We start from the raw sequence: 11235 nt of genomic DNA on the forward strand, positions 1-11235 counted from the left end.
CAGGGTGTGGCAGTGGGACTCACAGGGCTCACACTGATGATGTCCAGGGCGTGCCTCAGCCTGGGCACTGTCAGTGAGACAGACCATGCCAAAGGAAGCAGAAGCTCTGCAGACATGTCTGAGACTTGTCCAGCGGAAATTAATTTTCCAAGGACCACAATGGCCCCCATGAAAGTTTGCAAAGACCTTTATCTCCTGGATTTTGAACCTGATTAGCAGTCAGATAATATGTAAGGTGCACCACAATCCCTTTGCGGACTCAGACCCATATTTGCAGTGCCACAAACAGCAGGGCCTGCTGCATGCATACATTTAGCTGGAGTAGCATCTTTCTGGAGACCACATCAAAGCTCTGAATGCACTACAAGTCCAACCAGAGAGCAGAAATGTTGCTGAGAGAGCAGCACATTTTGCAAGCTGCTATCCATCATGCTCTGTACACTCCCACACGTCCTCAGGGCTTTTGAACACAGCCTTATGTTTGCCTCTGCTGGAGGAGAAAGAGGCACCAGCTCAGCCTCAGGAGGGAAAGGCTGATCCCCATGGCCATGAGCCAAGCTGTGAGCAGCCCCAGTGCAGGTTTGCCAGGGCTTGGGTAAGCCAGCCCCACTGATTACAGCAGAGCACACTGATGGTGATGGCACTGTCCCCTTCCCACACACACAGCTCCAGCTTGTTTTGCCCACGGTGCCTGTCAGCAGCAGTGCTGGGAGCAGGCACCTTGAACAAGCCCTGTGGAGCAGGACCAGGCTCCCCAGAACCACCAATTCCAGTTTAAGTGGCTGTTGCCCCCAGCAGGGAAGCTCAAACGTGTCTAACCCAGCACTTTGAGGTGACTCCCAGATGCTTACAAACACCTACATGTCACATTCAGACACACAGCTGTGCACTGCATACTTCAAAAAATGGCCAGCAATCATTTGCAACCAAGAGAAAGAATTTTTCTGTGGCATTTCTCTTGCTCAGTAAAACATGATTTGGTTTGTTGGGTACCTAACAAGGTAGCAAAAAGCACTGTATCTGTGGTGACAAGAGACACTTTGATGTGCAGTACAATCAACAGAGAAACAGCTCAAGCCGAGGGCTGTGTGCCCAACACATGCTGGGCAGCCCCCCACGACTTCCAGACTCTCTGTGTATGAATCCTTAATTTAGCCTTGATTCAGGAAATCAACACCCACACAAAGTCTATTTACTGTGATTTCTGTGCTTCTCTGAACTCTAATCACAGATTAAAAAAACCCAGAAAAACAACAAACAGCTAACAACCAAACCCATAAACTTAAGAACACTGCCAGGCTGATATCTGTCCCACTCTCCTATTCCTTCCCTATCTGCCCTTGAAAATAAAATACCATGTTCTTTTCTTTGTTCATGTTCCTGCATCAAACACTCAGTAATCAGCAGTTATCTCATTGCAAGGACAAAGCCTAAGGTTCAGTCTGGAACTGACACAAAGCTTTATTAAATCCAAAATAAAGGATGTTCCACATTAAGCTGGATGGTCTGGGAAGTTCTTGAGAGAAGTGGTCCAAAGCTGGATTAGGCGTCTTTTCTCCAGTTATTCACAAATTTGGGGGATGATAAAACAGTGGTTGTAATAGAAAGAGAGAGAAATTATTTTAACATTGGACTGAAATGTTTAGTGTTTAATGTAAAGATTAACGGAAATGTAAAGATGAGTCTGTAAAACCAATTTATCAGCAGAAATATTTACTCTCCCTTTTTTGGGGCAAACTCCTACTACAATCAGCAGGAGTAATCACTGCTTTTTCCTTCTCCTGCTTCTCATTCAGCACCTGGGGCTGAGGCAATGAGAGAGCACACGAATGGGATGAGGATCCACTGAGACACAAAGATATTTTGGAGAAGAAGCTGGACTGAGCAGGGAAGGGTGAGTGAAGGGCCAGTGCAAATGTTGCTGTTTGTGGGGTAGCAACAGGAATCAAAGGATCACCATGTCCTGCTCCTGGCAATAAGCATAAGGGATAAAGATAATTGTATATTCACTCTGCCCATCACTCTACAAAACATCAAGTAAGATGCACTTTTGTAGAGGTACTTGATGCAAGCAACATTGAAAGTGCATGCTGCTTCTGAAGCAAAGCAGAAGCCCTGTCTAGAAATGACCTCTTTAAACCACAGAAACAAACCCTGGGTTTCCTTAAAAGGTCATGTTGGCTGCAGCACATACCATTGAATTAAATGGCTGTTGATCACCCAGAGAGAAATGTCAGGAGATCTTTGATCTCTCTAACCCATGGAGTCAATTAGGAACTGCTAGCTTTTTAATCCTGTCCCTCTGGCAACTGAACAGTTGAACCATGGAAGCTCAGGGTGTTTTGCCAAATTCCTCATCAAATGCCACTAGGGATGAGCAAAAATTAAAAAACCCTCTGTATTGAGAGGGAGCAGAGTATGAGGAGGGTGTGAACGTGAGGGAACAAGAACAGCTCAGATGGTATATGACAAACTGATCTGGTAGACAGAACAATTAACTTTGGTTACAGCATTAGATGCAAAAAAGCCCTCATCAACCAGGCTTTCTTTGTCATAAACAATATTTTATCTATATTCACTTTTTCTGCAGAAAGAGAAAATATAGAAAACATCAATATAGAAAATCTAGGATCATCCTAGAGAATTATAAGCAAATGAAGACTTGAACATGTTAACACTGGAGAGATCTCAAAGCTCGGGCTCCTCTCCAGGATGTTCACTGCTGGACAGGAAGCTAAATGGATCCATGTGAAAGCTGGGAATATGGCTGGTAAAAGGAAGCAGTGCTGCTTTGCTCAAAGCCTGCAATCCAGCAGAGTTTTTCAAGCCATACTGTAGAGTCTCTGTAAAGTATCAGCCAAGTTAATGGAATTTTGGGTTGGTTCTGACAAAAAGAAGACTTTGTGTCTTGTTTCATATTACAAAAACTCCAGTTTGAGTATCAAACTCTGCCCCAGATTGAATGGGATGTCTGGCCTTGGGCTAACCTCTCCAGGGAACCCAGGAGGTTTCCACAAGTCCCATGCAGGAGCAACTTCAGAAGGAGCCCAACATTGAAGCCTGTTACATCCCAGTGTGCCTCCACACCTAAAAACACCAACCAGTGAGCAACGTGAAAGCTTCAAAGTGTGAGTCAGTTCCCAGTCAGAACTGGGCACAAACGTGGTTTTTATTTCTGAGCACTGGAGTAGACTTTGGAAGAGAGGGGAGAGCGTGCTGCCATGTAGATGCCTGAAGTCAGTTTTCCACTCCACCTCTGAGACTAAAGCTTTGTGACACCTCTTCAATTTTTCTCTTTGGCAGTTCTCTCAAAGGCTCATTGTTTCTCTCTGAGACAGTGTCCACTCATCTATCGTTGAAGTAGGGAGGCAGATGAAGACCCCAAGATAAAAACATGTACATGAGAAATGAGTGGGTTTGAGATTTCCTTACTGACAGGTACCTTGTGCACAGCCAGAGAGACTGCAAACCACTGTGGGACCTCTTAGGTGTGGGCAGCTCCCAGGCAGGAGCACCAGGACATGCTCATCACCCTCGTCGTGGCTGCAGGGCTGCGTCCCTCTGCGCCTCACACACAGCTGCTCATCAGCAGGGGAGCAAGTTCTGTCCCAGCCCTTGTCACTAACAGCCAGTGAACTACTGGTGCTTTATTCGTCCCACTGTTCATCCATCCTGGCAAAAGCACTGCCCAGAAAGGGCAGCAAGGACCAGCTGATGTTAGGCTACTCGGCTGTGAGCAAATATAATAAAACTAAAGCATTAGGCTGGTCCTCAATAAAGAAGATACAGCTATTTTAAGTATCAACTAAAGCTGCTTACTCACAGGCTCCCTGTAAAATACGAGATGTCATAAATGAAATGCTTAAAATGGGTGTTTAAGGAAGGCAACAAAACAAACATTTACATAATCTTTAAATATTAATAATAGTAAATAATACCTGAACATCTGCTACCTAGAACAAGGTCACTGACACAGAGATAACTCCCTAAGGGTCAAAAACCCTGCAGTCCCTTTCAGCTTATGAATGGTCTTTGACCATCATCAAAGCAAAAATCTTTGTCATTGCCTCTGTGCCCAATTGCCTGTCTAATGGGCTGAGGGCAGGCAAGACAGCCATGCTTATTGGGCTGTTAATAACACAGCTTACACAACATTTGTTTGCTCACTTGCTCTTTACAAAGATACTTTTTCTTGAAAAACCCTTCACCTTTGTCTAACATTGAGATTTTTTCATTCCACCTTGCATAACCGCAGCCTGCTCTGCCCAGTGGTCACAGCTGTGTTGGGCTGGCAGCTGCTGGCTGTCCTCTGCAGACCAGCAAGTGTCACCTGGCCACCATAAAACAGCTCATACCCCATCCCCTTTCTAGCTAAAGGTGGAATTGCAGGCTGGCCCACCAAACTTGGGAACCATCAACAGTATTGACTTTCTTTTAGTCTTAATGCCACTCACCATTTACTTATGGTATTATTTTAATTTTCCAGAACTGAGGCACCTTTCCCACCTGCAAGGTAACATCACAGGCCCAGTGCAATGCCATAGAACTGGAATCTCAGTTAGACCAGAGAGGGTCTTAGGGCAGCAACCAGTTACAGTCATGTGTATCCCACAGGCTCCTCTTCTCCACTTTGGCAGTACAAAAGCCTTTTTATCCTCTCCAGGTCAGACCACATCAGTTTGACTGACTGACCCTGCCACAGCCAGAAGCTGGAAGGACTCGTGGTGCACAGCAAATCACTGTGACTGCCTGATGAATAACATTACAGACAAAACTATGAGGATCACCTCTTGCCAGACTTTTGTTCCCTTTCCTTTGTTTTTTTTCCACTATGCTTATCATCTGTCACTAAAAACACACCATGCAATTCTGCAGTGAGCAAGAACCTGTGGCACCTGCTGTCCCTGTGCATCTGAGTCAGGATTTCCAAGGCTGGAGCCTCAGCAAAGCTGTTTCCATGCTTTGCTCCTCATCCCATGCAATTTCAGTACAACTTTGCCAATATCACATCTTTGTCCCAAGAATCTCTGCAAGTTAAGGAGGTTTTAAACAAAAATTATTTAAACCCATCATGTTTTTCCTTTATTAAAAAAGGAACCTTCTCAGCAAAGGCTCTGAGGGTATTTGTCAGTTTTATAAACATTATTCCAAATTTTGGCTCTGGAAGAGTCTTGATGCCATGATGGGAGGCAGCATGGGAGAACAAGGCAAAAGAGAGATTAAAATGCAGTTCCATTAACACTAGAAGAGTGTCTGTGTAATTACATGTGTCTGTTTGGTGTGACCTGTGCTCAAATGCGTTCTTCAAGGACCCTGTGACACTGATGAAAACAGTAAAATTCAGATGTTTCCAGAATTACAGTGCAGGGTGTCACTGGTTGTCAAACCATCAGCACAACAGAACAAAACCCTGCAGCTTCCCCCCAAAACAGGCAGGATGCCCTGACATACATCCAGTTAGGGGGAAGAATGTTCAAAAATCACCATGGCTCCCCAGCTGTCTCCAACTGAGGCAAGGTAGGGAGCCCAGGTTTCCTCCCAGAGAAGCCCTATCATCCCACCCATCAGACCAACAGGTCTTTTGTCCTGGACAGATCAGCTGCAGAGAGGACAGATCAGCACCTTCAGTTTGTCCATATCAGGCACTCAGAAGACAACAGCCAAGATATAAAAATTGAGGTTGGCTAAAAAAAAATAAATTAAAAAAAAAGGTCATAAAACCAAAGATAGCATCCTCTGACCTCATAGCACGGGAGGGCATACCTGGGATTTAGGGAGGCATGTGCACTTTGGTGAATTCACACTTTTACAGCCAATTCGTAAAGAAACCCAGTGCCTCCAGAGCCAGCTCCCAGACCTCATCCTCGAGCCTCAGCTGCACCCAGGGCTCGGTGTGCTCCCCCCAGCCCCAGGGAGATCTGCCCGTGCTCCACCCAGAGGGCAATTTAAGGCAAACTCTTCAACCCCAGAAGCAGCAGACCAAGTCAACACTGATTAGAAAAATGTTACCTCCAATGTTTGGGCTGGACTACTTGCTGGTAAATAACATTGTAGGGGCAGGAAACTCTGGTTATGACAGGTTTTGAATTGTGGAGTTTGAAAATATATATATATATATTTAAGTTGTGAGCAGGGGTCAGCACTGTGCTCTCAGAATGGCACACCTGCACTGAGGGGCAAGAAACATCTTTTCAGCCACACCAGGAATGGGCAGGTCTGAGAAGCTTTGTTCTATGGACCAGGGCTAAAGGGCACAACAATCTGTGTCACCCTGGGCAGGGAGAGGTAGCCCTTCACCCTAAATGGCAACTGACAGAGGATGCAGCATTTGTCATTCAGTGAAAACTACAGAAAACTCTGCCCTTAGCTCTGGGAGGATTTGGTTATTGATGAAATCAGAAGAGGGATTGCCATACTGGTATTGCAGCAGGTATTTTTCAGGTACCGTCTTCTCTCTGCAGTAGTGAGTCTAGAAAGGTCAGGCAAGCACACTCCTGTAACTGGGTGTGACCAGAGGCAGAAGTGAAGCTGGCAGAGGTCTCCCCTCCCACTCTTTTATTTGCTTATGAGAGTTTGAGACAAGATTTTTTTCTGGACAAAAGTATTCTGTTTTCTTCTAGTTATGGTGGGCTGTGATCCACCCAATGAGTTCTTTACTTTGCAATTTAATCACATCAGCTGAAAAGTTCATTGCAACTTCACAACCATAGGTGAATATTAAAACCTGCAGCTTGTCCCTCTTCTCAACAGAGTGAAACACTTACTGGGAGGGTCCATCCCAAACTCTGGGGAACGCCAGCCAAAACCAGAGCCAACTGCAGCAACAGGAAGGAATGCAGGAAATGTACAGAGCACGGAGGGCAAGGAGGATGAGCATGAGGCCTCTCTGAATTGACACCAACTCTTTTCCCTTCACACTGATGCATCTGGTCAGAGGTTTGTTTGCTTGGTTTTTAATTAGATTGTTAATTGGATAATTAGATTAATCTTAATTAGATTAGCACAGACCCAAGAGAACCACCTGATCCTCACCTCCAAAGGCCGGCCGCATGGTGAAGTCGTGTTCGTCCACTCTGAGAAGCTGCTCCGTCTTTCCTTTCCAGGCCTTGGTCAAGTCACGATTCCTCTTCAAGATGTGACTGCAAAAGACAGCAATAGCATTGCTCTGATGTCTCTGTGCCCAAGTGCCACAACTGCCAGCCCAGTTTTGGAGCCACAGGAGCAGCAGCTTTGCAGGCACAACCCCAGGGACTGTGGGGAGACTGCCAGCACCAAAACACAGACCCAGAGCTGCCTTTCCACAGCATCAGCTCAGACCTTTGTGCCCCACAGGCAGCCCTGCTCCCTCTGCCCCCTCCAAGGATGTGGTGCTCCCTCTGCCCCAGACACCCTGACTCCCAGGGAGGCACGAGGCACAGAATGTCACAGGGGGGCTGCATGCAGGGAATGCCTTTGCAGCTGAGAGAAGGCGCCAGGGGAAGCAGCTGGGTGCCCCACGTTACCTGGCCAGGATTTGGCCAGGTACCAAGGCAACATTGTCATGAAAAAGCTCTTTGCAGCGCTGGTCACGCAATGTCATACACCACTTGGAAACTGCCCACTAACTTCACCAATTCAGTTTGTGTGGACAGAGGGTCTTCTGGCTTTCAGTGGCAACAAAACCACCCATTCCTCCCCACAACAGCAGGAAGAGAAGAGTTTTATCTAACGAAGCCTTCAGTCCCTCACTTTCCTGAACATTAAGGTAGGAAAAATTCTAACTTTTTGTTTGGGATATTTTATGATAACAGTGGAACAGGGATGACAACAAACCCCTGAGAAAAGTGCAAGATAGTCACTAAAATCCCATAAGGGGGTAACTAACCAGCAGACAAACAAATTGCATGCACTTCTGGAAAAAAATCCAGATCAGCATCCCTGACTGTTCTGCAGTGGTGTGAGGTGAAGACTTGGAATATTAAGGTTCCTCAATCCCTTTGCTCTGGACATAAGAGCTGACGACCTTGTAAGTACTGCTACAATTAGCTGGTTTCCAGTAACTTACTGGAAATAATTATGATAAATAGAAAGAACTTTATACAAAAGGTTCAGGTTCCTTTTCCTGTATGGAAAAGATATGACTGAAAATAAAGAACAAAAAATCTTAGAGGAAAAATAAAGAGACTACTTAGGCTTAAAGTCTTGATCAAGAATTCAGAATACAAGAACTCAGAATACAAAACAATCACCCCACTCATAAATGTGGGTATAGAAAGGGTTGTTCTTAGCTTCATTAAAATATTAAGCCCTATAAATATGAGCCAAAGGGAGCATAAATCACAAATCAGAAGGATAGTTTCCCACCAGAGCACTAAGTTCAAGAAAGAAATTATGAAACCTAAAGGGTGTTGATAGCTGCAGCTAACATCAAAAACCCATTTCCTTCCAATAAGGAGATGAAAAGGAAGCAACAGAATTTAAAAATACTTGTATCATATAGATGTTTTGAAGGACTATAACCCCTTGTACCCCAGGGCACATGCTACATAGGAAGGGTGGAATGTCCCTCAGGTTATTCTGGGCTCCTATTTCACTTGGGATGTCAGAGCTTCTCTCCCTGCTGGCTGTGAGAAAGAGCCAGCCGGGGCAAGCGCCCTCCCGACAGGGCTGCATTATGGTTACCTAAAAGCAGGGGTGTAAAACCAAGCACAGCCATTAATGGGAATGCTCGGAGGCAAAAGCTTGGCTTTTAACTGCCTGCTGCAGGGGGGAAGCTTTGTTTGCTGCAGAGTTAGGGCAGCTGCCAAAGCGCTCCACTTCACCACGCACTGCACGGCTTCTGTGCCCGAAAAGCTGCAAGTCCAGAAAAGGGATCTTCCTGTGTCTGCTCGACTTGAATTATCAGGGAAAAGCCAAATTACCAGGGAATGTTCAATCAAGTCTCTCTCCTCAAAGAAGGAGGTGAAAAAGTCAAATTAAAAATCCAATAAAACACTGGAATGCATTGTACAAGGAATTAGTATGGAAAACCCTGGCAGTATTATCTTGCAAATCAATGGCTCAGCCTCACTGAAATGTTACATTTTGATCAATTATTTAAAAATCATCAAACAGCAAAGAGCACACAGGAGAGTTGCTGAAAGCAGTCTGTGGCTGCAGAGGTTTAGAGGGCTGGCTGGGGACATGGATACTGTTTTAGGAAGAAAAGAGGTTTTCAGGCACATCCTGAGCCAGAGGTTGCATTTAATCATCAGTTCATGCCCAATCCTTCAGGTATTATGACGGCCAATTCAGATTTTACAGAAAGAGCTCTGACAGTCCCTTTTTAATCAATTTAATCCATTTACAGTGTTTGTGTATTGAAATATTTTTAATTATGGGAAGTCTACACCGCCTTTAAAATTTATTACTACTTTTGTCTATTTAATCCAATTCAAGACCAAGTTTGTTTGAAAAAAAATTTCTTTATAATAGCATTTGACATCAGCTGTGCTGTATCTCCTGCCCCTCTCTGGCAGTACCCCATGCCAGCCCCACTGCTGTTTGGCATAGGGAGCATCTCATTACCTGCAGCAAAGGTGACACCAGCTGCCAGTGCTCTTGTGGAGCTGAAGGGTGCTCTGAACACTGCTGCCCACAGGGTGCCTTTACTGACAATCTGATCACCAGTATCTCATAAATCCTCCCTGATGTACTTATGGTCTTTAGCATTTCTGATTATAGGTTTGTCAGGGTTTCTTTCGGCTTTATGCATTCTCTGCAGTTCACTACAATTCGTTTAAATCCACCCATCTCCTTTTGTCTTTTTTTCCCCATTTTTCATATATAATTTTATTGCTGTTTTTATTTCATTCAATTGACATAAATTTGATAAATCTGACTTCTGTGAAGAATTGTTTCTGTTCAAAGAGGAGAGAAGGTGACCAACAACTCATTGAGCTTCTGCAAAGCCTTCTGTATTATTGCCCTAATTTTTTAAAATGTATTTTCCTTTCCAGTCACTTTTATTCAGAATTGTCTCAACTGCATAAAATAGATGCTTTTTCTATCAAAGAGAATTAATTCTTGATGGCATGAGAAATTACAGATAAGAGCTCAGCAGGATTCAAAAAAGAGCAGATGTCTATGCAGACATTCAGACCTTTCGAGAGCCAGATGAAGAACTTTCAGATTGGAAACACTCCTTGTGCTGTAGGGCACGAGGCAATGGCTCATGTGGTGAGCCTGAAAGGAAACATGGTCTCCATCCTGAGCATGGCTCAGCTGTTGGCAGCCAGAGTCTGGCAGGTTTCTGCACCTTCCCCTGGAGAATTCAGGATGGATTTTGGTCACAAGATGGTAACTCATGGCCATGGGGCCTTGGTTCCAGTTACATATTGGGATGCAGAGAAGTACTTCTACAGTTTCAGTGAAAATCTTACAACTCTTCAGCATATTCTCTGGGGAGAAAAAAAAAAACCCAAAATGCATTAGGTGAAGGCATCATTTATTTTTTGTAGCAGCCACAGCTAGCTGCAGGAGATGCACACTGTGTAAACCCAGCACCTAGGAAGGTACAAGGCCTCCTGTTTTTCTAACCACCAAAGCATGTGACTGCTGCAACACAAAGCCCTAGAAGCTGAACTAAAAAGAGAAGATATGAGAACAGTTTATAACTGTCATAATGATTAGCTCACTCCTAGATGAGAATTCCAAATATATTTTCACCACTGTGTTATGAGTGCATCTTTAATCTTATTATGCATGGATCATATGGGATCAGATATGGTTGAGAAATTTCTGATAAACGGGGAACATCAAGATCCTCGATTTAGGTGAAGTCTCTTTCCAGTGCCTGTCAGGGCCACCAGTTCAAGTGCTTTAGGAGCCCCAGCTGCCCAGGAAGGCCTGGCATCTCCACAAGATAGGTCTGCCTTGGGTTGGGTGGCCACAGCAGTCTCTATTGCTTCCAGAGTCTCAGGAAAGACAGACTCTGTTCCCATACCTCTGGACGTAACACGCTTCACACTTGCTCATCTGTGGGTCTATGCTGGGAGCAGGAAGGAAAGGAAAGTGACTTTCCTTGCCAGATTTCTGGAAAAACTAAATCTGACTCTGGAAAAAGGATGGAAACAAACTCAAAGGGTGGGCACAATCACTGCTATCATACACATTCTCTCCCTGCTTTTGTTTCACATTGTTCTTTGGCCATGGCTGATGCTGCAGTGTTGGGAAAAAAGCTTCAGTAGACATGAAACCCTGCAGGAGAGGTTCAGC

General features: G+C 44.8%; 1 protein-coding gene across 1 annotated transcript in view; it reads right to left on the minus strand.

Moving 5' to 3' along the window:
- Positions 1-11235, minus strand: part of LOC102041451 (gamma-aminobutyric acid receptor subunit rho-2) — a 30796-nt gene that overhangs the window by 15201 nt on the left and 4360 nt on the right. Inside the window, exon 2 of the mRNA XM_005421709.2 lies at positions 7033-7139. Coding sequence (XP_005421766.1) covers positions 7033-7139 — 107 coding nt within the window. The remainder of the gene's footprint in view (positions 1-7032; positions 7140-11235) is intronic.

The sequence above is a fragment of the Geospiza fortis genome, unplaced genomic scaffold (assembly GCF_000277835.1).
Source record: "Geospiza fortis unplaced genomic scaffold, GeoFor_1.0 scaffold264, whole genome shotgun sequence".
In the NCBI taxonomy this organism is placed as follows: domain Eukaryota; kingdom Metazoa; phylum Chordata; class Aves; order Passeriformes; family Thraupidae; genus Geospiza; species Geospiza fortis.